At 33.9% G+C, this 26,052-nt stretch overlaps 4 protein-coding genes and 1 long non-coding RNA gene across 5 annotated transcripts; 3 read left to right on the top strand and 2 right to left on the bottom strand.

Moving 5' to 3' along the window:
• The first annotated feature begins 1,120 nt into the window (after positions 1-1,120).
• LOC133308995 (putative transferase At1g60990, chloroplastic) lies at positions 1,121-6,799 on the top strand. Its single transcript, XM_061509731.1, has 12 exons — positions 1,121-1,426; positions 1,633-1,734; positions 2,175-2,208; positions 3,484-3,557; positions 3,683-3,748; positions 3,862-3,926; positions 4,076-4,163; positions 4,238-4,303; positions 4,843-5,008; positions 5,909-5,992; positions 6,075-6,202; positions 6,390-6,799. Exons 1-12 carry the CDS (start codon positions 1,220-1,222, stop codon positions 6,573-6,575), a joined length of 1,266 nt encoding a protein of 421 aa, XP_061365715.1. The 5' UTR covers positions 1,121-1,219; the 3' UTR covers positions 6,576-6,799.
• Positions 6,800-9,118: 2,319 nt separating this feature from the next.
• On the top strand, positions 9,119-10,999 carry LOC133308994 (probable receptor-like protein kinase At1g11050). Its single transcript, XM_061509730.1, has one exon. It carries the CDS (start codon positions 9,119-9,121, stop codon positions 10,997-10,999), a length of 1,881 nt encoding a protein of 626 aa, XP_061365714.1.
• Positions 11,000-13,777: 2,778 nt separating this feature from the next.
• On the top strand, positions 13,778-16,064 carry LOC133309031 (probable receptor-like protein kinase At1g11050). The gene has a single exon (XM_061509772.1). It carries the CDS (start codon positions 13,866-13,868, stop codon positions 15,777-15,779), a length of 1,914 nt encoding a protein of 637 aa, XP_061365756.1. The 5' UTR covers positions 13,778-13,865; the 3' UTR covers positions 15,780-16,064.
• A 369-nt stretch (positions 16,065-16,433) lies between these two features.
• Positions 16,434-17,344, bottom strand: LOC133309032 (uncharacterized). Its single transcript, XR_009751264.1, has 3 exons — positions 17,068-17,344; positions 16,828-16,978; positions 16,434-16,708 (listed from the first exon to the last, which is right to left on the bottom strand). It is a non-coding gene; the product is annotated as an uncharacterized LOC133309032 (long non-coding RNA).
• A 6,759-nt stretch (positions 17,345-24,103) lies between these two features.
• On the bottom strand, positions 24,104-25,291 carry LOC133309038 (F-box/kelch-repeat protein At3g06240-like). The gene has a single exon (XM_061509777.1). It carries the CDS (start codon positions 25,289-25,291, stop codon positions 24,104-24,106), a length of 1,188 nt encoding a protein of 395 aa, XP_061365761.1.
• Between the last annotated feature and the right edge of the window lie 761 nt (positions 25,292-26,052).

Genomic DNA, 26,052 nt, shown 5'->3' with positions numbered 1-26,052 from the left:
ATTAAGTAACACGGACCTGACTTCCAGGGCAGGGGTGAAAGTCTGGATTCTATCCATAGATGCCTCAAAATGGACCAGGAGACAGTAGTTGATGATCCATAGGGTAGCCAACCTTGCACAGATTTTTGAACAAGCTGAAAGCAGCCCCTGGCTCTGATCTATCAATTCGTTCAGTTCATTCTTATTATGGATCTTAGGTGGTGCTTTCTCTGATGGCCTAAACTATTTTTTATTTTTTTTGTTCCCATGTCCTGATATGTGAGATATCACGGCCAAGATTTGGTGAACCTCCTAGGCATGATAACATTGAAATTTTTAGATTATTTGTGTAGGAGTGTACATGTACGGTGATAAATTAATCCCACAGAGTGGATTCTCTTATGTGTTAATTAATATGATCATGTAACGTAAGAGAATTCTAATTATTTATAGATAAATTAATGGTTATGATGATCTTGTCATTTTTTATTTTAATATTTTTTCTCTTTTATTTCTCATCACCATTAATTTACCTATAAATGATTAATTAAAATCATTTCATATAACGTCATGTTAACTCAAATATGAAAGCATCTATTCGAAAACTTTCTAGCTGATCTATAGGAAGCCACTTAATTGTTTTATTATACTATTTTTGCCCCTCTGATCAAACAAAATGAAAAAAGAAATTCGATTAAAGAGTTTATTACATTTGTTAAAATCTCGCTTCCCAAGGTTTACGTTTTTATGTCTTGAAAATGAGAAAAATTTAACTCCATGACTGAATTCGGTGCTCTCTTACATTAAAGTTTTTCTCCTTGAAAACTATACTTTTGGTGAGTAAAATTGAAAAATCATGGAAGAAATAACCATTTACAGTTTAAAATGTTAGAACCATTAAAACATTTCATTTTTACTAATGATATTTTCAGTTTTTGTTTGGATTAACTTGACTTATTTCGCATTCAAAACATACTTATAATTATAATCTTATTAAGAAAAAAGAAGCGATTTTTCTTAGAAATTAATCAAAACTAAAATATATTTTTATTGGTTTTGGACTTTTTATGATCACTCTCTATTTATCTCTGTCGTTGCGAATCTTCGATGCACTCAACTTTCAAGATTCCACATAGAGCCAATGTCTTTCTCGTTTTAAATTTCTTATTATTGTAATTCGAAAAAGAGAAGAGAGAGTGTGTGTGTGTCTCCAACTCTGTTGTGAATTATCTAGTCCGAAATGTCAACTGTGTCACTACCAACTTGCTTCAGCCCTCGAAACGAAGCATGGCGTCTGTCTCTATTGCCCAGAAACGCTGCGTTTTGGTCCCACCAGCAGATGATGATGATGATAAAGAAGAAGAAGAAGAAGATAACGTCTTGGTCCATTTCAGCTCAGGCCTTACCTTTCGACCTTTCCCCTCCTCCCATCGACCATGACTTCCTCGTAATTTCAAACACTTCAACGAAACTTTCATTTTTTTATTTTCTTGGTTTTGCTTATGATGATAGATAAACATGATTTTGGTTTTTTTTTTTTAAAAAAAAAACCCATATAATTAGTTTTTAAAAATACCCCCATATGATATTGCTATAGAAAAAGTGGCAAAAAAAACTTTTTGAATGTCAAATTATTATTTTGTGTCGTTGCAGGACACTGTCAAAAGTGCTGGCGCTGAGGTTTCTGGGGAAGGGATCATTGAGACATTTCATAATGATGATGAAGCACTGGATGCTGTGGACAATGGGGTTGTGGTATGCATTTTATTTATTTAATATTTATTGCTTTAGCTTAATGCATGTTCTCTACTTGTTCTATTTCCTTGAATTGAATTCATTAATTTATGTTCTCTACATTGTAGTAAATCTTGCCTGCTTATTTTGTTGGCACTTACTTCTGTTATTCTTGCATCTAATTTTGTTTTCAAACTCTGACTTTGTACTGCCCAATTTTACAACAAGTGAACTAGCCTACATGGCTTTTATGAGCTCATGGTTGTCGATTATTGAATTGTAATTTTGAAGTTTCTACAGATTACTTTGAAGTAACGTGCTATCGAGTTTTGTAAAAGCTAATCCTATTTTGAAGTCTTATAGCTCAATACCAATTTATTATGATACATTGATAACTTGTTAGATAATGTGGGATTTAGTTGTTAACTTAGTTTAATTCTTTGTGGCATCTAATGGCATAGGTTGTGGATCTCTCACACTTTGGCCGGATAAGAGGTACTTGCTTTTTCTACACTGTTGCCTCTCTACATAGGAGCAAAGCATTTTCTCAGCCATGTTGGGATTATATAAAGTAAAAACGTTGCAAACATGTATAAAAGAACTACCGACAAAAAAAAAGGGTAGAAATGTTTTTCTTTTAATTTAAGTCAATAGTTTGTTGTTGTATAAAATGTCTCTTAGATAGAATATGAAGGTGAGCAACTGTTTCAGAGCTAAAGCCACACATGAAAAATATGTTCGGACAGAGAGCTTTAGGGTTCTCCTAATTTGCAGCATATCATTAGTAATATCCTATTGAGAACTGCAGTCCCAGTGAAATACTAACCTTGAAGGGTGCTTTGGATGTCCATGGGGGTCTTCTCTCTATTTGAAGAGTGGGTCAGAAAGTGAAAGTAGGTAAAGGAAATATTGTATTTGCCTTATTCTATTGATTACACGATGGAAGCATAAATAAGGAATTAGGGGGAAAAAAACTGTAGAGTAAAGGCTGTAGACTAATTTGGGCCTAAAAAACTAGGTAATGATTTTGTCTGTGAAACAGAATCAAAAGATTCTACACCTAGCTGTACATAAAGCACCGGGTTGCCCTTTTTCATGCAGGTTAGCTCTTATTAAATTTGAAGATGGAAAAGCATGTTGCTACTCATTTGTTTGAATTTTTTACTGAGCAGATGTACAATATATGTTTGTGTATTTTCGGATTTAAAAATTCACTAGTGCCATGGTATAAAGAATAACCTATGCATTTGCGTGTGCTATGGTTGAAGGTGGTTTAATTCCAATACTTATTCAATATTTCATACACATTATTTACTTTAATTCATATGTTACAACAGCTGATTCTTATTCAAATATAACACAAGTTTATTTTGCCACCTTATTATCACTCGCATTGAATTAGCAGTGGCTTGAGTTTTGATCTTTTTATTTTTCCTTTTATGGTAATTACTTAGTTTCCTGTATCAAGTGAGAAATCGATAGTGTTTATGGTTTGTTAGAGATATAAAATCAATCATGAGCCTTCACCTAATAGCCTAAGCTAATATGATAGTTGGTCCTTCAGATGGGCCTCCATGAGATGATGTTGAATTTAAGCACAAGTAGGGTGGGTTTGTGCATTGGCCATGCTTAAAGCCCAAATGGCTCTTGTGAAGTGGCGTATAATAAGCCTTCTCCTTACAACTTAAGCTATTGGGAGAGTTGATCCTTGACACGGTTTAATGTTTTCTTAATTTTTAATGCAAATATTTTTCTACACATGAAATGAAGTCGGTGGAGAAGATCGCATTCATTTCCTTCACAACCAGAGTACGGCAAACTTTGAATGTCTACAGGCAGGGCAAGTACGTATTGGTAGAAAGTAGCATATTTGACTGCATTTATGTATTGCATGTTCTTGTCAATTTATTTTTATATTTCATATTATAATACAGGGTTAAGTAATAGGATCTCTAACTGAAATCCCTAGGGATGTGACACTGCTTTTGTAACACCAACAGCCCGAACAATAGATATTGCACAAGCATGGATCATGGTAATTTTCTTTCCTACATCCCTCTCTCAAAATCCGTTTGTGGTTGTCTTTTCTACAATGCAATGATATCTAAATTTCATGTAGCTTACCACATTCTCTTGTTGCTTTGACAGAAAAATGCAATAACATTAGTGGTTTCACCAGAGACTTGTAGGACCATTACTGAAATGCTGAACAAGTAGGTAACTTCTTGTTTATTGTAATGTAAGAGTTCACCCACCGAAGTTAATTCTGAAAAAAGGATAGAGAGAGAATTCAAATAGTTATCTTTCCTCATGAATGTTATCCAATACGTGAACTAAATCTTTTATATGTAATGTTTTTAAGGTACATTTTTTTTGCTGATAAGGTTGAGGTTCAAGACATTACTAAGAAAACCAGCTTATTTGTTCTGGTGGGACCCAAAAGTGGCCAAGTAAGAGAAATTATTATACCTATTTAGTGTTGAGATGATAGAGTTGGTAATTTTCAATATAATGAACTTAACAGGTGATGGAGAACTTGAACCTTGGTGATCTTGTTGGAAAATCATATGGAACACATCAACATTTTACCGTAAGCTTGACCAAATTTGTTATTCTTTGTGAAATATGTATGCTGATTACTAGCTGTCTTTCTTCTCACCAATGGTTACCCACTACAAGATATAACTGTTGTCTGTTCATATATGTTTAGTGATGACTGCATAGTTATGTCTGCCTAAACCTTTCTTATTTTTGTCAAAAAACATCTTACATGCTCAATCGTGTCATATGTTCTTTTTTTTAGGTTTTTGTATTTGTTTCTCATAGATAACTTTCTTAATGTAAGAAATGGAGGTTGTTTACATTGTCAATAATTATATATAATAACAAATTACGACTTTTGTTTTTGGCAACAAGTTCCCATGGTTACATCTTTTACATAAACTTCCAAATTTAAAATAAAATAAGTAATTTACCTTGCTTTGAAAGTAGTAAATTTTCAACAGCAATACCTAATATTATTATCTCTCTTTTGTTGTTGTTTTTCCCTTTTGTTGAAAAGCTTAATGACCAACATAATCCATTAATATTATTGAAGAAATTCTCTCAAATATATTTTTAATTTTGTAGGTTGATAAGCAGCCTGTAACTATAGGGGTTGGAAATATCCTTTCTGAAGGTGGTTTTTCATTTTTGATGTCTCCAGCGGCTGCTCCATCTGTCTGGAAAGCTATTCTTACTCAAGGGGCTATCCCTATGGGTTCTAATGCATGGAATAAATTACGGGTTATTCAAGGTATTGAATTGTTTACATTATGTGCATATTTCTAGGTTAATATCTTGTAGTTATTTCTTTCTGCTTTCTTAGCATGTATGATGCTTTTGTATGATGATCTGTTAGTGTAGTTATGTATTTGATAGAAATTGGTTCGGACTAAGTGTAAATGAGGTATGCATGTTGTATTATTCAACTGTCAAAAGACTCAAAACCAATAACAGTGTGATATCAGTACTGTAAGATGGATTTACAATGGGAATGCAGAGATGACCTGACATTAGGATACCCAGGGCATCCGAGAGGCCCCTGTTCTCTCTCCCTAACCTTATCCACTCTTTTCCTGCCGGCTGTCTCTGTCATCCTCTCATTCTATATCATTACTAGCCATAACAAAATTTCCCTCCCAAATACCCTGTCTGCATCTGCCACACTTGCAGTTTGTGGATTAGTCATGCCTTTTTTTGTTATGCATTGGAGCCACTGATCCTCTACACCTATACTTGCTTAATTTAGAGGAGCCGTGTCCGGAAGTTGGCATTGAGCAATTTTCTCAAATAAAGATATTGTTCAACATAAATCTTCAAGTATATATGTAAAAAATGCTTTAAGCCCAAGCCGGCTTTAGTGCAGTAAAGAACACAATTGCATTTAGATATTGTTGCTCTTAATTTGTAAGAATTTCAATTCTGGAGTGCACAATGTGCCTTCTATTTAAGAATAGCCGGTGTTCACTGTCACTAGAAGATTAGTAAGCATATAATATTTGTTTTGAGGTTTAATGGCATTATTCTACCGGATAATGAAACTGGGAAAAAACAATTATTGAAATAATTAGGAATGCAGGTTTGTGTGTATATATATATATTTTCATTAACTAAGATTCTTTTGTCCACTGTTGACCTGAACTTGACTTCTCAGGAAGGCCTGCTCCTGGAATGGAGCTTACAAAAGAATTCAATGTCCTGGAGGCTTGTCTATGGAACTCAATTTCTCTAAATAAGGGTGTGCAACTTCTCTTGCTACTGCCAAACTACACAAAATGTTGAGACTTGCTTGATAGTTAGTCTGATTCTGGTCTTCTCAGGTTGTTACAAAGGACAGGAAACTATATCTAGGCTCATAACATATGATGGAGTCAAGCAGAGGTTATGGGGATTTCATCTTTCTGCAGCCGCAGAACCTGGCAGCATTATTACAGTTGATGGGAAAAAGGTTCTAGCATTTTCTTTTGAAAAAAGTTCACTTTATTTTTCAATGGATAAAAAGAGGAAGATAGACATTTTCACATAGTAACTCCCAGTTGAACATAGTGCTCGTAATGTTGTGTTGCATAATATAATCTTAATTTTCCCCCTTAAATGGGTTGGAAGAAAATTGATAGTTTTTGCAAACTGTGCAGGTTGGAAAGCTTACTAGTTACGCGTCTGGAAGGAAGCAATCTGAACACTTTGGATTAGGCTACATTAAGAGGCAAGCTGCTTCAGAAGGAGACACTGTAATTGTTGGAGACAACATCAATGGAACAGTGGTGGAAGTTCCTTTTCTTTCTCAGCAGCGCCCACCATCTGGTAGTTCAACTTCTTGACACATCTACTTGACCGGGGCTAACTTACCAGCCTTAGATGTCACCCACAAAGGTCCTAAATAGTTCCTCTTCAATGTGAAATTCTTATGTAATTCCGGTGGGTGGAAAATTCTTGTGTAAAACATGTATAACCATATAATAATTTGACGCATGCATTGCATAACCATATACTATAGGCTATTGAATTAGCTTTAAAATATTATTGTATAAGTTTTAAAATCAAATTTTAGTCATAAAAAAATAGGGAGGTTATAGCTACAACTTCTTTTTCCTTATAATCTCTTATAATTATTTTTGTTATCATTGGATCAAAATTAAATAAATAGTTATAAAATGACATCAAGTAAAAGTTTTTTATTTAATTTTGATCTAACAATAACAAAGTGATTGGAAGATAAAAAAATATTGCAAGTATAAATTACCTTTAAAAATTACTGTACAAGAAGTATCTTGAATTTCTCCTGCGTAAGATTTGCCTTTTTACTTTGTGCCATTTAATGGTAACCATATTAGCTTGGGACATTGTATGATTGAATAAACCTTTTGGTCTATTGAGAAATAAGTCTCCTTACCAACAAAGTCCAGCACAGTTGGTAGATAGCTGGTTCCTTAAGTATGCTGATAGGGGTTCGATTTCTGGCCGTGTGTATGGAGAAGGTTTTGTTGGGAGAGATTTACCCACTTAATGTGATCTCCTGACTCGAAAGGATTAGTCTTCGGCTGTTGGCTGGATGATACTTTGGGAAATAAAAAATTAAATAAGTCTCATTAATCAAATTTAATTATATATTTCTCTTAGATATCATTATATTTTTGTACAATTTTTTATTTTCCTAGTTACATATATGCAAAGGTGATATTTCATTATAAGTTCTTATATTTATTGGGGAGGTTATTTATCAACTTTTTTTTTACCACTTACAACTAATTTTATTATCGTTAGATCAAAGTTAAATCAATGACTTTTATTTGGTATTATTTTATAATCGATGATTTGATTTTGATTCAATAATAATAAGAATTGATAAAAAAAATAAAAAGTGATAAGGATAACTTATCTCTATTTTATCATTAAAAATTCTATCATGCTTTTTATTGGTTGGTTGTTTAATAAAAGTGATTTTTGGTTATAGTAAATTAAGATAAGAACTTGCGTACGAGTTGACATTTTGTTATTAATTAGCATTTTTATTGGTGAAAATAATTAACTTCGTTATCAAGAAGCTTTTCGTCACATCTATGTCGATTTTTATATTTTGAGAAAGGAAGTATATTGAATTACTAGGTTCATTTTACTGTTCACATCTTTTTAGATAATTAATAAATAATATTTTAAATTACAATGTATTTAAACTAAATCAACATAAACACATCTATACTTCTTTACTTTAAAGATAAATTTACTTCTTCATAGATACTCTTCATCTCAATTTCATTCTCTAAATCAGCGTATGTCCTCTTCTTCGACAAAATTGGATCACATATAATTATCGGGTTATCCAGTAAAAGTAATGACTCAGTAATTCGATACCTTAACCGGATCAATAACCAGATCGGTTTTAATAACATTACTTATAACCCACGTTTTATTAAAAAAAAAAACAAAACAAAAAAGTCAAATACAATAAAATAAAAAATTATATCTATACGGTGGGGGAATTCTTCATTCAAGTCTAACCATATGTATGGTCGTTGTCCACATCAAATGACACCCATCTTAAGAGTGGGTCATGCTATTAACTCGTAAGAATTAAATTCATTGCATTAAAGTCATGAACCAACATTGACCGGCATGCAAGCTTGAATAATGTAATGAACTTTCATTAAATGAATCATAAAATAAAAATAAAAAAGCGTTATATTTTATTACTTACCTACTAACTTCTTAACTTTTTTTATGTTCATAATTAATTTATCAAACATTCAGAAGTATAAAATATTTGGAATCAAGTAGAAGCTTTAAAAAGAATCATTTATTTTCTTTATCTTACTTTAGTATATAGTAATTAAGATACCATGTTTTGGTTCCTTTGATTCTGAATCTGTGCTCAGGTGTTTCTACTATCTACTTCCTTCATATTTTCCTCTCCAGTGGTTCAGTTTTTCACCATTTCATTGTGGCTGCTGGTGGATCCCATTTCATTTTGGATTTTTTTGGTTATTGTATTTGTATGTAGTCTAGGAACAATGATAAAATACCAAGACCAAGACCAAGACCACGTTTCTTCTAGAGACCTTCCATTCAGACTCAGGTTCACCACAATCAATTCTTCCTTTTTGGTTGTAACCGTTTTTCAAACCACTTGTGTCACTGTATATGACTGAATTTAATGCTGCCTTATCTCTCATATGTGGAAATAGCAATTAACAAAAGTCTTATACTTAATGTTCTTGTTGTTGTTGGTCCCATTTGCATATTAATATATAGGGAATTAAATATCAGACGTGACATTAACCATTATATGATATAAAAATGAGTGTCCCTATTGTTTCCCAATATGCATAAATAGACCAAAAAATGTCAAGCTATATCAATCATAAGCATGAAGACTATTTTTGTGCTTCTCTTATTCTTTGTGGTGGCTCAAAATCCAGGCTCAGCAGCACCTTCTCCCACCATTTCCCCTACCAACAACAATTCTCAGTGTCCAATGGACATGAATTATGTACTAACAGTCCCTTGGAACTCCTCTGGCTGCCTTAACTTCCAACCCTTAGCAACCAAAAATGAAACACACACGAGTATTTGTTGCCAAACTTTGTTATCCCTCTTTGGCATAGCACTTGCACAAAACCTGGAGAAAACCTCTCTTTTCCAACTCCCCAATCTCCCTATATCTATCTCTTGCCTCCAAGACTTCCAATCCAAGCTCACTTCCTTATCATTTCCCAATAACCTTGTGTCCACCTGCTTTGATCCAGTTCAATTTGTTATCACTCCTAACATTTGTGCTCATGTTCAATCTAAGCAAGATTGGCTCTATAGGCTTGGTCCTACACCACTGTTTGACACTGCATGTAAACCAGACCTCAGTGATCTTACCAAATGTGATGCATGTGTGGAGGAGGGACTCAAGGTTGTGAATATGCTTACTGCCATTGATGGTAACACTTCACACTCCAAAGATTGCTTTTACTTCACAATACTTTATATTGCTGGAGTTGTGAATGACTTTGGCATTGAAAGCAAAGGTGTTATGTCTTGCATTTTTGAATTGTCTGTTAATCCTCAATTGGGTTCCAGAAGAAAGGGACATCATGCTCTTGAACTTGGGTTGATTGGGGCTTCAGTTGCATTCCTTGTCATCATGTGTTCTTTGTTAGGATTGTATTTTTGGTACACAAGGGGGGTGAAGAGAAAAGATGAAGAAAATTCGCTTGTTTATGCTGATCCAGAGGAACAAAGGTCCAAAATAAGATTAAGACCAGATACAGGTTCAACTTGGTTCAAGTTTGAGGACCTTGAGAAGGCCACCAACAGTTTTTCACCTCTGAACTTCATTGGTAGAGGAGGGTTTGGGTCAGTTTACAAGGGTATTCTACCTGATGGCACAATGGTTGCAGTTAAATGGATGGAAGAATCTGAATTTCAAGGGGATGCTGAGTTCTATAGTGAGGTGGAGATTATTAGCACCTTGAAGCACCGCAATTTGGTGCCTCTAAGAGGGTGTTGTGTGGTTGATGAGGATGATAAGCCTGAGCACAGTGGAAGGTATCTTGTTCTTGATTATATGCCACATGGTAGCCTTGAAGACCATCTATTTCCAAACATGGACAGTCAAAATACAAAGAAATGGCTATCATGGTCTCAAAGAAAAAGCATAATCTTGGATGTGGCAAATGCATTGGTTTATTTGCACTTTGGTGTTAAACCTGCTATTTATCACAGAGATATCAAAGCCACCAATATACTACTTGATGAAGGTATGAGGGCAAGGGTTGCAGATTTTGGGCTAGCCAAACAAAGCAGTGAAAGTAGGTCTCAGCTAAATACTAGAGTAGCTGGAACTCATGGATATCTTGCTCCAGAATATGCACTCTATGGTCAGCTAACTGAGAAGAGTGATGTATATAGCTTTGGTGTGGTTATTTTGGAGATTATGTGTGGAAGAAAAGCTCTTGACTTGTCTTCAGCAGGAACACCTACTTTCTTGATCACAGATTGGGTTTGGTCATTGATGAAATCAGGAGACTTAGGAGAAGCTTTGGATGGTTCTATCTTAATAGATGGAAATTCTAATATAAACATAATGGAGAGATTTTTGCTGGTTGGAATTCTGTCTTCTCATGTAATGGTTGATTCAAGGCCAACAATTTTGGATGTTTTGAAGATGTTAGAAGGGGATATTGAGGTTCCACCAATTCCAGATAGGCCAATGAGTCATGGGCACCATATGTTTTTCAATGGTCTTTCCATGGAATAGTGAAATTTAAGGATTACTCTTGTGTATGTACTAAAGAGATAAATAAGTGAAATTTAGGTGACTATAAGAAAGAAATGAGTGGATAGAATAAATATAGTTGGGTTAGTTAATGTAAAGAACCAATTCAACCCAAAAGCTTAAGCTAGTGGGTGAGGGCTTTTTAATGGTTTTATATATCTTAACATGCTCCCTCACACGAGAGTCCACTGGGCTTGAAGGGTGGACAATGCACAGGCCAACCTACCTTTGCGAACAAAGAAATTCCACCTGAAAGAAAGTGGGGGCGGTGAGGATCGAACCCGGGACACGAGGCTCTAATACCATGTAAAGAACCAATTCAATCCAAAAGCTTAAGCTAGTGGGTGAGGACTTTTTAATAGTTTTATATATCTCAACCGTTATCTTTCTTTCTTTTTTCAACTTTATTAGGTGATGTACTCTTTTAAGAAATTCTCAAACTTAAAAGTGTAAAAAATGGTTGAAGGATGTAAAAGTATAAGATTGAAGTAAATTCTGTAATTTATTATTACTATCATCACCATCTTGCTTAGACCAGGGCTAACATATCAGCTTAAGAAGTGAACAGCGGAATCTAAAATGAATCTCCTCTTCAATAAGAAATTCTTAAATTCTCTCTACAACCGTAGAAACTTTCATGCACTTTAAGAGTGTTGCACTTAATTCAATGAAAACATGACATAAATTAATCATACAAGGATTTTTTTCAAGGAAAAGTTCACCAATGACCATGTGGTTTACTTTAGAATCATTTATGCCCCTGTGGTTTTTTTCTTATCACATATGCCCCTGTAGTTTGTAAAAGGGTATGTTTTTTTATCACATATACCCCTGTGGTTTCTTATTTTTTACAAAGCACAGGGGCATATGTGATAGGAAAAAAACCACAGGGGCATAAATGATTCTAAAGCAAACTACAGGGACATTGGTGAACTTTTCCCTTTTTTCAAATACATTCAAAATAAATTTAAATATTATTTCACAAATTTTAAATCACATTTCAACCGTAGAGGGACTACCTTAGAATTTATCTAGACTAAGACATTTTTCTTAGTGTGTGCCATTTAATATTAGTTCTTCCTCAATTGTTGTATGATTAAATAAAGTTTCGAGATAACGCTGCTTAAAATTAGTAACTGATATTAACGAGAAACAATTATTCATATCCATCTTACATAGTTACATGAAATGTTAAAGTTGTCATCTAACTACAACAAAGTCTTTTGCGGTTGATCACTTTTGTCTTTCTCTAGTATGCGTGAGTAAAAAAATTTACTGCTTAAAATTTAGGGTAAAACACTTTTTCTGCAATAGCAAAAATGTTTTTATGTAGTTATAGACTCACAAAAATTTGTGCCATATTTTTTTTTTCAAAAAATATGATGGATCTCATCTCACACTTGTTTCTCTTTGTGAAAAATTTGGATCCTCTCTCCTGTGAAAGGAGAGGCTATAAGCCCTAAAAATTTTAAAAAATTTACACTTCAAATTGTCTAAGTTTAACTTCGTTATTTAGAAACATTTTGTCACATTTATGTAGAGTTTTGTAGAATGAAATTTATGATTGCCAGATTTTTTTTTTCTTTCTAAATGAGATGTTTGAATTTAATTAATGAGACATGGAAAGAGATTAAAAAAGACAAAAAAAAAATAAAAATTCCGTGTGTTATATGTTGAGAAAGGAAGTTTATTTTTTTTTTCTTTTGAGATTTCTCTATCTTCATTGATTAATTTGGTCAAACTAGGCAGGATTATAAAAAAAAAAAAACAAAAAAAAAAAAAAACAAAGTTTCATCTACCAAAATTTTAATACAGATATATGTGTCACTTGATTCACATGCTTGGTGCTAATTTGATGAACTTAATTGCTTTTCTGCTATGAACAATCTTAATTTATAAATAGAGTAAATATCCTTTTTAGTCCCTGTCAATATCTACGAAGCCCTTTTTAGTTCCTGACAATAAAAAAGGATCAAATTGGTCCCTGAAATTACAAAAAAAGGTCATGTTAGTCCTTATGTCAACTCCCAACTATGTAAAGTGGCCCTTTTCTTGTACTTTCAGGGACCAATTTGGTCCTTTTTTATTGCCAGGGACTGAAAAGGACTTCATAAATATTGTCAGGGACTAAAAAGGATGTTTACTCTTATACATACTAGCACATCTGAAATGAAATAGAATAGTCTTTTGCTTCTCTAAACCTCTTAAAAGAAGAAAGAGAGGATCTTGAAGGAAGATAATAAAAAGCCTAAAAGGACATATTCCCGTTCCCGTTCCCTTTCCAGGGTCCGTGATGGAAGACCAAATCCGAGGATCTTTTACACTGACATTACACGATCACCCTCTAGAAAGTACACCTCGAGTCCTGCATACTTTGGTCAATAAAGGTTTCTATAACTCGAGTTGAAACAGATTTTCAACGTTGGTGTCAGCAGTGAGACATTTTGCGCCAGCCCATGTATATTTTCTTTTCTTTTCTTTTTTTTAATAACGAAAACTGATTTGATCAGACGTAAAACCATGGTATGATTTAGAAATAAGCATCTTTTCATTCCTCTATATGCGTAGTTTATAAGAAATTTTTAGATAAGAAGTTTTTACCATACAAACTCAAATCAACATTTAACATTCATAAAGACATTTGTGGGTCACAGTAGAAATACACGTCTCTGAAAGATGCTCTTATCTATTTTAAATGATAATTTAAGTGTACAAAGTTGATAACATAAGAATTTTCTGTAGTTTATTGTCTTCGCTCCTCAAAGGTCAAAACCACGTTCTAGCCGACCCACATGCATAAATAGACCGAAAATATCCAGCTTTCAACGCATTTTAAACAGTCACAAATATGAAATCTATTTTTGTGTTTCTCTTGTTCTTTGTCGTGGCTCCAAATCCATGCTCAGCAGCACCCTCTACCACCATTTCCCCTGCCAAAAATTCTACGTGCCCATTGGACATGAATTATGTGCCAACTGTCCCTTGGAACTCCTCTAGCTGCCATAACTTCCAACCTTTGGCATCCAAAAACGAAACACACACTAGTTTTTGTTGCAAAAATCTGTTATCCCTCTTTGGCATAGCACTTGCAAAACGCCTTAACAAAGATTCTCTTTTTCATCTTCCCAACCTTCCTACCTCCATCTCTTGTCTTCAAGACTTCCAATCCAATCTTACTTCCTTCTCACTTCCCAATAACCTTGTGTCCACCTGCTTTGACCCACTTCAATTTGTTATCACTCCCAACATCTGTGCTCAAATTCAATCTGAGCAAGATTGGCTCAGCAAGGTTGGTCCTACTTCAACAGCACTGATTAACAATTCCTGTAAACCAGACCTCACTGATCTTACTCGTTGCAATGCATGTGTGACAGAGGGGTACAGAGCTCAGCAGATGCTGACTGCTATTGATGGTAATACCTCACATTCCCAAGATTGCTTTTACTTCACAACACTATATATTGCTGGAGTTGTGAATGACTTTGGGCCTGAAAGCAAAGGTGTTTTGTCATGCATTTTTCTTTTGTCGGTTAGCACACAAGTTGATACCAGAAAGGACAATCATGCTCTTGTATTTGGGTTAGCTGGAGCTTCACTTGGACTCCTAGTTATCATGTCTTGTTTTGTAGGATTGTATTTCTGGTACAGTGGGTGGGTGAAGAGAAAAAATATTGAAAATTTGCTAGCCTATTCTGATCCATTGGAACAAAGGCCCAGCCTAAGCTTGAGACAATATGCAGGGTTAATTTGGTTCAAGTTTGAGGACCTTGTGAAGGCCACCAACAATTTTTCACCCCAGAACTTCATAGGGAGAGGTGGGTTTGGGTTAGTTCATAAGGGAATTTTACCCGATGGCACAATGGTTGCAATTAAAAGGATTGAAGAATCTGACTATCAAGGAGATGCTAAGTTCTACAGTGAGGTGGGGATCGTTAGCAACTTGAAGCACCGCAATCTGGTGCCGCTAAGAGGGTGTTGTGTAGTTAATGAGGATGAGAATTCTGAGTACAGAGGAAGGTATCTTGTTCAAGATTATATGCCAAACGGTAGCCTTGAAGACCATCTCTTCCCAACCATGGACAATCAAAATGCAAAGAAATCGCTGACTTGGCCTCAAAGAAAAAGCATAATCTTGGATGTGGCAAATGCGTTGGTTTATTTGCACTTTGGAGTTAAACCTGCAATTTATCACAGAGATATCAAAGCCTCCAATATACTGCTTGATGCAGGTATGAGGGCAAGGATTGCAGATTTTGGACTAGCCAAAGAGAGCAGTGATACTAGGTCTCATCTAAGTACTAAAATTGCTGGAACACATGGATATCTAGCCCCAGAATATGCACTCTATGGTCAGCTAACTGAGAAGAGTGATGTCTATAGCTTTGGTGTGGTTGTTTTGGAGATAATGTGTGGAAGAAAAGCTCTTAGCTTTTCTTCATCAGGAGCACCTGAATTCTTGATCACAGATTGGGTTTGGTCATTGATGAAATCGGGAAACATAGAAGAGGCTTTTGATGATTCTATCTTAATAGATGGAAACTCTACTAGAAACAAAATGGAGAGATTTTTGCTGGTAGGAATTCTGTCTTCTCATGTGATGGCTGCTTCAAGGCCAACAATTTTGGATGCTTTGAAGATGTTAGAAGGGGATATCGAGGTTCCACCAATTCCAGATAGGCCAATGACTCTTGGGAACTATATGTTTTCCAATGGTGATTGTTTCGGGATGAGCTCAGAATGTGGGTTCCAGATATTTGCCTGAAGGAGATAAAAGAGCATTAAAGAAAAGAGTTAGACCAAGGTACAGCTCTATGTCCATGCACTTGTAAGTTCTGATTTGTTAAAAGCCACAATTAGCAGCCTTTTTATGCTTAGACACAGACAAATTTGATGAGTACAGGTTTAAGAATCTAACTGTTATAAAGGACAAGTCTCCTAGGGACATAAGATCACATTATGCTGCATCTTATGGCACTTGTTATGTCTTTGAATGTCTTAGGAGCTATTTTTGCCTAAAGCCCCCCAAACCAATACAGTAAACGTAGTTTCAAGGACGAGGCAACCATGAGTTAGTTTAGTTATCATTGCGTACCGGGGTGCATGATTTCTTTTTGTTTTCTAGTTAGTCATTTAATCAAGATGGAAAGGAAAGTATGTAGATTAAAAAAATATGATTGAAGGATGTAACAAAGTATATGATTAAAGGAAATTGTGTAACACATTTATGTTAATAACAATAATAGTAATGTTATAAAACCTGGCTCAATCAGGGTATGAAATGACTGGTTAAACTAGTAAGTTATTGGTTAAGCTAATTAATCCATAATTCATACTCAAAATCCTAAAAATATCATAACAAAATTTAACAAATCCATATTTTCAATTACACAAGATCATTACACAAATATTTAGCACACTTTTAACATAAATAACACAAGTGTAAAATACATTTAACGATAAAATTCACGAATTAAGCTCACAAACACCCTCTCTCTTCCATGTGACTTGGGACAGTTAAAAGCATACTGAGCTAGCTACCCTTAAACTTGCTTGACGTGTAAAGATTTTAAGACTTGATTTGTTCAACCTTTCAAGTTGATTTGGTCCAATTTTTAAAATTTAGATGAAAACATATCAAATACTTACAACTCAAGATCAAATAGTGTCAAAAACCAGCTGCTTGCATTCCTTCTACAAGATAAAAAAAACATGTATCTAAGGCGTCAGCAATCAGAAACAAAAGTTCATCACAAAATAAAAATAATAATAATATAATAATAATAATAAAGTATTGAATCAGCTGGCCAGACCTCCAGATATGCTCATCCCAATGGCCTGTAGTACTAGCATAAACATGTAGCTGATGGGCCATGTCTATCACTTGTTTGATAAAAGCCTCTTTCATCACCTCCAGAAAATTTCAACCATTAACATTTTCTCCCACAGATTCAAATATATATACTACACAAAACATAACATGTTTTCATTAAATAATAATAATAATAAATAATTAGAGCCATGATCCACCATAATCACTAGTTTTCAAAGACCTTTTAGCTCAATGCAGTTCAACAAAACGATGTCGTCGTGGAGAAACGGCACTTTCTCTGGTGGTGTTCTGGATCCTTCCTCGAACTCGAAGCCTTCCTTCTAGAACCTTCGTGCTTTATCAATATGTGCGATGCCCTAAACTCACCATATTGTGTGTTCGACGACGACGACAACATTTCCGTCGTCTTCTTCTTCTACCATCGACGCTTTCTTCCTCCACTTCAGAGCGGGTCACCGTTTTTTGATTAACAAAATTCGGCCGGTTCAACCGGTTTTTCAGCAAGTGTCTTACCTGAACCGGTTGCGTGGCGATTATATTTTCCATCCGAAGTCATCCTTATACAGTTGAAAACTTAACCAATCTCTGCCGATTTTACTTTCTTAGAAAAAGAAAATAAACCGATCACAACAAAAAAAGAAAAAAAATATGTTCAAAATTTACAGAAAAGATTAAAAGAAAAAAAAACTAAATATATATAAATAAATAAAAAGAAAATAGATTAGAGACATATTTTGTCTTTTATTCTTTTGTCATTGACTCATTGGTCAATTTTCTTTTGGATTTAGACATATTTGATCTTTTTATCTTCTATTTTTTTTTTTGGTTTATCATTTTTATTATAGGAAATAAAATTATCTCCAACAATCTTAAAACTATGTCATTTTGAGGGTTGATGAAATTAATAAATGGTGTTTTGTAAAATTCATATAATAAAAAAACAAATAAAATAACTAAAATACCTTTCATTATTTCTTTCAAACACCACGTAGTCTTCGGGTTGTTTGTGGTAATTTTATCCACTGTGATAGTAAAAAAAAAATTTCCTTTTTTCTTTTTAGTTGTTTATGTAAGTGTTGTAAACTTTCAACATATTTTGTTTTATTTTTGTCATCAGTTTATTATTTTTTTCTAAGAAGGATAAAACAAAAATATTAGTTAAGTTTCTAGCGGTGTTAAGTAGAGGTGTAAATGAGTTGGTCTTAGCTCGACTTTGACTTAAATACCTCTACTTCAGTGTAAAATATTTTGTGTCTGACCTGGTTTGTTAGCCTTATATCGGCCCAAATTATAAATCTAGTTTGGTCTATATTTAAAGGGGATTACTTCTCTCATGTAGTATGAGTGAAGTTCTCTCATGTGAAGAGACAAATAAAGTGGGCCTCACTAATTTTTAGAAAAAATAAAAAATAAAAAGAGAGGTACATTTTTTGAAGTGAGAGTAACATGAGAGATCAATCTCATGCAACATAAGAGTATGATTTCCCATATTTAAAATACCGAAGATCTTATCCTAAACTTGTTAGCTCATTTAAGTCTATTAGATATTCAATAATTAAAATAATGGAATTAGTGTTTGTCCTTTTAAATGACATAAAATTATGTCATTTTAGTCAAAATTACTGTATTTTATGGTGAGAGAAACAGAAATCATGATGGGAAAAATTGTGAAGTTAATTTTTAATTTAAATTTTAAATAAAAACACGAATTTTTACTAAAATGATTGTCATAAATATTTTTTTCTAAAATAATATGGGCTTTTAGTTTGTTATGTTATCGGAAAAATAAATAGTAATACCGCAGAGAAGAGATTTTGGTGGCCCACTTTAAAAGAAGAAAAAGAAAAAAAAAATAAAGAAAATTGAGATTTTCGATGTATCAACAAGAATGATGAATAGTGTTCATGTAACATGATAATCTAAAAACCTAAATAATATTACTAAACCATTGAGAATAGACACTCGTTTTTGAACAGAACACAAAGCAAGGCACGAGTGTTCTTGAATAAAATCTGATTCTAAATCCAAATTAAAGAAGAAGAAGATAAACCAATTGCACATGAATGCTCTGCTACAAACAGCCTAAAATCCTTATTATATTAACCCATGTATTTCGAATTATGTAAAAGCTGATTTTCATTGACATGGGAAACAACGTAGCATCATTCTAAAGTCTTATTTTTCACATATACACACCAATTGCGTAATGGAAAGACAAAACTATTTATATTAAAATACATTATTCCACTAGCATAGCATGAGATTGCAATTTTGTGTACCAAGCCAAACTCCCTTGAAGATAAAATATTCAGGTACTGGATCATTACAAGAACTCAAGATGCCAGCTCTTGAAACTTATCAATATCATTGTTTAATATTAACCATATTTAGCATATTTAAGTTTTGATCTGATTTTATTTTACACACTAACATTTAATTATTAAGCTGCCATGTAGGTTGGATCCTCCCCGTCAGGAAATGGATCTTCTCATGTGCCAAAAAAACATGATATGATCATGTGAAAAGATCACAACCATACATACAAAGGTAAATCAACGGTTATGATTTCATAACTACTTATTTTATCTTCTTTTTTTCTCTCTTCCTTTTTCACCAATGATCCACCTTTGTATGGTTATGATTCTCTACATGACATGTGAATTTTCACATAAGAGGATCCAGATCTCCGTCAGAAAATGGATCCTCTCATGTGCCAACAAAACATGATATGATCATGTGCAACACATACGAGAGTGGTTTCATATTCGAAACAACATAAACATTTTGTTGCCCCCCTTCTTCCACCAAAAAATTTCGAATCTAAGGCTCTGTTTGATTGTTGTTTTGAAAAATGGTTTTTTAATTTTCAGAACAAAAAAACTAAAAACTCGTTTGGTAAGGTCTGTTTTGTAAAAAAAAAATGTTTTGAAAACTATAATTATTTTTTTGTTTTTAGAATCAAATTTAGAGAACATGTAGTTGTTTTTGTTTTCTGTTTTGATTCTTAATTTTTAAAATTAAATAAATATAGAAATTAATTATTTCCATAATTATTTTACAAAACAGTTTTAAAAACAGAAGACAACCAAACAGACCCTAAATTAGTTAACTATGAACTGGGTTTTCGTGCTACGACAAGATCATCCACATACATTCGAACCCCATTTGGGTTTGTGGACTAGGTTTTTTGAAAACGTTGGGAAAACAGAACAAACCGTGAATATGAACATAACAGGGTGACAACGTTAACACAGACATTGGGTACTGAAACTCTACATTTATGTTAGAAATTACTATTATTCATAGCTTGTGAACAATTCCAGCTGAAACTGAATTATGGAATCAAAACGATGTATTTCGAGAGAGGGAAATTTACCTTAGCAGATAATTTCGTGAAGCAAAACGTGTTGACGAAACGGCGCGTTTCTTTGGGGTTTCTGGGAACGTGATGATGAAACCCCAAACACTATATTCTTTAGAGTGACACGCGTTTCTTCAATTTCCGTTTCGTTTTTTTTCCCCCAACTTTCGGAATTTTCAATCTCATTGTCCATTTCTCATTTTTATTTGGATTCTAGCTTGGTTTACAGTATTGCCCATTAGGAGAACAAAGTCTTTTTATGCCGTGGTCATTTAATTTGAGCCCCGCTTCTTTCGCAGAGGCTTTTTTATCTGATCCCGACTTTTTACGCCGTGATCTTTTAATTTAAGCCCCGCTTCTTTCGCGGAGGCTTTTTTAATCTGAACCCGACTTTTTATGCCGTGGTCTTGTAGAGACGGAGATTCTCGTTGGCATTAGGGTTCTTGAGCTTCTTGCACGACAATCGCCTTTCATGCTTTTTTATTTCATGGTGAGCCCCATTGTATTAAGATTTGATTGTGGCAGCGCTTCTCTTGCTACCGCGGTGATTATCCGTGGCTTTACGCTTGTGCTCTGCGTGCTCACTATAGTTGAGTGGGAATCGAACTTTACGGTTTCCCACAGACGGCGCCAATGTTCGGTTCTATTAAACCGTATAATGATACCTCAATGGTATGCGCTCAGAGATATCCTATGGATAGGTATCTTGGTTGGCTTATAGCCAATATCCCCGTCACTGCGCACAAGCAATAGGCTTATAGCCGAGACGTGAGTGTATGCACAGTGTGGGCAGAAGTAGTAAATGAGTTCAGAGTATGTAATGGGGTCTTTAACCTCTTATTTATAAAGCTTACCTCTTGGGTTGGTGTAGATATCCGAGTTGTAGTAGGATTTAACTTCCTTTCTGTTGGGAGCCTTACTGTTTTACATTAATAAGATAATTGGGTAGTTATCTTTTAAGGGATCCTTGAGTAGGTGGTTAGGATATGAAAATATTCCATAACACATATTATAGAATATAAATTTATATTCTACACATATATGACAGTGTATGAGGACTATACGAGCCCGTAGGAGGGGGAAAAAAAAAGACAAAACATGGGTAACTTTTTTTTGCATTGCAGAATCTTCTTATGCATAGGAGTGCCCTTTATTGTGTGCATGAAGATTCAGCAGAAAATGAGTAACAATTGAGACTTATATACCAATACTGGGACATGTACAACCATAATAAAAAAAAGCAAAGACGTGAATCAAATTGAATTTGGGTTGTCTTTATCACAGGAGATGACCAAATGCAGTTATGTTTTGCAAACCATTATGATTTTTAATAGCAACAGATAACTCTGTAAATTTAGTAGCATGTTTACTAGGAATGCCTACCATGGCCAAAACGTAAAATACTGGAGTCCATATTGCTAATTCTGTTTCACAGTTCCAATCTACTTTCAATAAGGTGTTTCCAATATTGTTAAAATCAAAATTTTAAATAAAATCAGAAAGGGACTAAAAAATCGTAAAATGTAAAATTATAATGTAAAAAAATCATAAAATCGTAAAAACATTTGAAATATTGGTAAAATCATTTTGATAAAAAAATTATAAAAAAGTAAAATCACATTAATAAATCGAGATTTTAACAATCATTGGTGTTTCACAATATAAATTTTAAAAATTATACTAACACCAAAATTATTAAGTTATACAAAATATATTATAAGTTAAACAAATATTATAATTTATCACTTTTTTTAAGAATTAAATTTTAAATTTTTATTCACCATTGCATTTTGTTCGGCTACCCTTAATCTAGTTTAAAAGTTTATTATCCTTTAAGTTCAAATTCAATTTACATATTCAAACAGGCAGCGGTAACGTGGATGAGATTCGTGACAAAGGCCATTTGTTAACAAATAATTAAAATAAAGAGGCAGTTCACCAAAAAAATAAAAAAATCATGCAGTTAGTGATTTTGAACATACGAGGATTCCGTAAAATTTTGGGTTCAAGATTGTTTTCTGTTCGAACAAAATTGACTGTGTAGAGGGTACACATGGTTTATATATATATAAAAAAAAGCATTAGCGTTTATTAATAAAAAATTAATTCAACCAAAAATCTTAACATGTCGGGTGAAAATCTTTTCAGTGGTTTATATTTTTCTCTAACACACTTCATCGCCTAAGAGTCCTTTGAACTTGAAACGTGGATATTGCATAAGCTCAATTTTTTATTTTATTTTACCTTATGCTTATTTAATTCCACAAGTAAGAGCGGTGAATATCGAACTCGTGACCTTATTGTCACTAAATATCATGTAAAGAACCATTTTAACCCAAAACCTTAAATGTTAGAGAATAATATAAATCATTAAAAAAAATTTCACCCGATATCTTAAGGTTTTGGGTTGAAGTTGCTGAGTTCCTCCTTAAGGTTTTTCAAAAAAACCTAGCCAATTCTTCTATATATCGTTCTCACTCTTGTGAAGTTTTCATGATGGAGACTTCACTCTTCTAAACACATATACCTAGCCTCCTTCTTCACCTATTGAGCGCATACCAAGCCTCTCTGTGGTGGTCAATTGGTGGCTTTCAAGAAAGGGTTCTTGCATCTTGACGTGGGTGGTGTGGATCAACGTTAGAGGGTTTGAACCCTTCAAACCTAACACTGATCGTCTTGGAGTTTTGAACTCACAAACAAAGGTAACATCACATGCCATAAAGCATGATTCTTGATTGCATGTGTAATTCCGCATATGAAAAATTTTGTTTTTTCCTCTCACATGCTACGACCTTCAAGGCCATGATTCTTTACATTATATCAAAACCTTAATGACCATAAGGTCATGATTTTGATCTTACTGCTCTCACTTTCAAGTGAAATTAAATAAGCATAACGTAAAAAAAATTAAACCTATACAATATCCACGCTTCAAATTTAAAGAACTTTTGGGATATGTTAGAGAATAATAGATCATTAAAAAGACTATCACCTAATAATTTGGATTGAAATTTGCACAATGGACCAGATGGAGCCATATGGGTCTTTGCTCAATGGGTGTCTAAATGCATGGTCATGTTGAATTGGACAAAAGTTTGGAAATAATTGATAGAATTTGAGCCTGAACGAAGTGGAAGGCATGTTCTCCTGACAAAAATGCATGCAAGTATGGGTAAGTGGGAACATGTTTTCGATATAAGAAAATTGATGAGAGACAGAGTAGTGTCGGTTAAACCATCCAGAATTTTGAATCTGAAATAGTACAATATTGATGAAGAAATGGGTTAGTATGATTAGAAGCATTCACATGGGTCAGTTAGGAGCCGTCTCGTGAATCAATCAAGCGCTAGGTGGTTAAATAGGGGGAAACAGAATTGTAAAGCATTTTTTGGCATGATTTCTTCAACAGAGAAGGGAAGGGGTTCATTCTGACGCATGATTACTCCTATCTAAAAACCTTAACATGCACAATAAACAAGAATTAAGGCTTAGTTTGATATTTAATAAACCTCACAATTTACAACTTGACTTCATGTCATGCTAGCAATAGCAATGCAATAAATTCAGTATTAAGGCTTCAAGCTACAAAAAACTGTAGAAGAGTGGAAGGAAACAAATTGCAAACATTAACACAGTAATAACATAATGATGAAATACTCGTCCAAACAACGCAAAAAATACAAATCAAGATGAAATAAGATAAAGATGCTAAAAGTTCATGTACTAATCCAAAACCTAAGTGCATACTATATTATGTCTCCAAGTAGTCTCATCACTCTCTGCCTATTACCATAATACCATAAGAGTTCACAATACAAGACGGGTATCAATAAAATGACAAAGGTATATAGGGGAATATTTCACAACCTAATTCTTCTTGTTTAATTTGTTATTGTCATTCATCTTCTTCAGCTTGGTCATTGTCTCCAGGGAGTGAAAGCAGAGATTCTGTATACATAGCTGCATCGCATCCTCGTGGATTAACAGAATACAAGCGACGCTCTTGAAGCTGTCCCTTGTCATTATATTTCACGAATGCAATTCCACCATCTGTTCCAACAATATCACCACTCTTTGTAGAGCATATCGGAGAAAAGTATTGATTAGGAGTGCCAATAGGCACAACAATAGACTTAGTCCAAGATGACTTCACTTTGTATTCTTGCATCACCCATATATCAGTTGTACGATTCCCCTTAACACACAAACTGAGAAATCCTCCAAGTACCAGCAAATCACAAGATGCAAAGCAGATGTCAATATCGTTTGGTAGAGGTATCTCATAAACACTCCTCTCCATCAAATCAAAGGCAAAAATAGCAATCACTGATGCATCATAACGAAGAGACAACCAATGAATAGCGCCATTCAAGAGTGAGCCTGACCCAGGTTTATTAATAGAGGGGTTCATATAGGGAAAAGTAGCCTCAATTCTTGTCCAGGTATCAGTTCTCAATGAGAAAAACTCAAAGTGGGTTGACACATCAATTGGGTCAAAGGAAGCAAGAACCACCAAGTAGTCATCAGTTGATGGATCAAACCCAAAACCATAGAAACATTTGACACACACAGAATAATTCAAAGTGGGTGTAAAAGGAGGAAAACATATTCGTTTATTGACACCGGTGGATGGGTTCCATAGATAGAAAAATTGATCACAAACCAAAAGTAGAAACCCTCTGCAGGAACCCAAAATGAGAATAGGAAAAAAACAAGAAGGTTGGAGAGGGAAAAAACTAAGGTTTACTGAAGCAGAAGAAGAATCGTCGAGAAGCGATGCATCTAAGTCCATCGTGGATAGACTTTCAGAAGCAGAAGAAGACGGTAAGAAGACAAGTCTTTGGGTGCATGAAGCAGATAATTCAAAATGAGTAGTTGCAAAGTGAGGATCAGAGATGAGAGAAAACCATGACTTAGAAACAGACTTAAAACGTAGCAGAGACTTAACGGGCAACCTCAGCAGGATTTGAATTAACAAATCCTTCGGCAGAAACAGAAACAGAAAGAGAGTATTGTTTTCAATGCTTCTTGTTCCTCTCTCACTCTGCATTTCTTCTTCGCATGTACCGGAACGTATGTCCATTGTTTAGCTAGCAACTACGGCGAATATAACGAGCTAAATAGAGACAGTGAGAGAGACAGAGAGAGAGAGGATGGGTTAGGCGGTTGGTTATAATGTTAAGATCTCGTTATATATAGAGCGTATAATATAATATAAGGTCTGACATCATTTAATATATTTAATAAAATTGAATATATTTATAAAAAAAAACCAACAACTATTTGAACAACTAATGTACGATGTCTGATGTCTGTTTACAGCAACAAAGTTAGCCAGGAACAATAGTTAAATTCCAGAACTAACGAATAAGCTTGGACTTTAAAAAAAAAATTTGTTTAAAAAAATAAGTCATAACTTATTTTAATAAAATTTGGTCTACAAACTACACCTTGATTTATCATATTATTTATTTTAGTTAAAATAAAATAAATAATTATATAATATGAATTAATAAAATAATTACTTTATATATATATATAAAATATTTTTTTATAATTAATAAAACTTAATGGGCTTAAATAAATTAATAGTCATAAGTCAAACATATTAATTTTTAAATATAAGTCAGATTAAATTTATAGTGAAACTTAACTCGGCTCAATTCATTTACATTTTTATGACTCGAATCTAAATGCAAAAGTTTTAAAATATCCATAATTTTTTCATGATAAATTTATTTCAGAGAAATATTTTATCCTAATTAATTGTAAAAAAAATTTAATTCATGCCCAAATCGACGTCACCGCGGTAGGTAAAGGAATTGAGGACAATAGGAAATGATA

The sequence above is a fragment of the Gastrolobium bilobum genome, unplaced genomic scaffold (assembly GCF_033153095.1).
Source record: "Gastrolobium bilobum isolate Gb01-03AN ecotype WA unplaced genomic scaffold, APGP_CSIRO_Gbil_v1 utg8041, whole genome shotgun sequence".
In the NCBI taxonomy this organism is placed as follows: Eukaryota; Viridiplantae; Streptophyta; class Magnoliopsida; order Fabales; family Fabaceae; genus Gastrolobium; species Gastrolobium bilobum.
This window is presented reverse-complemented; position numbering and strand designations above follow the sequence as displayed.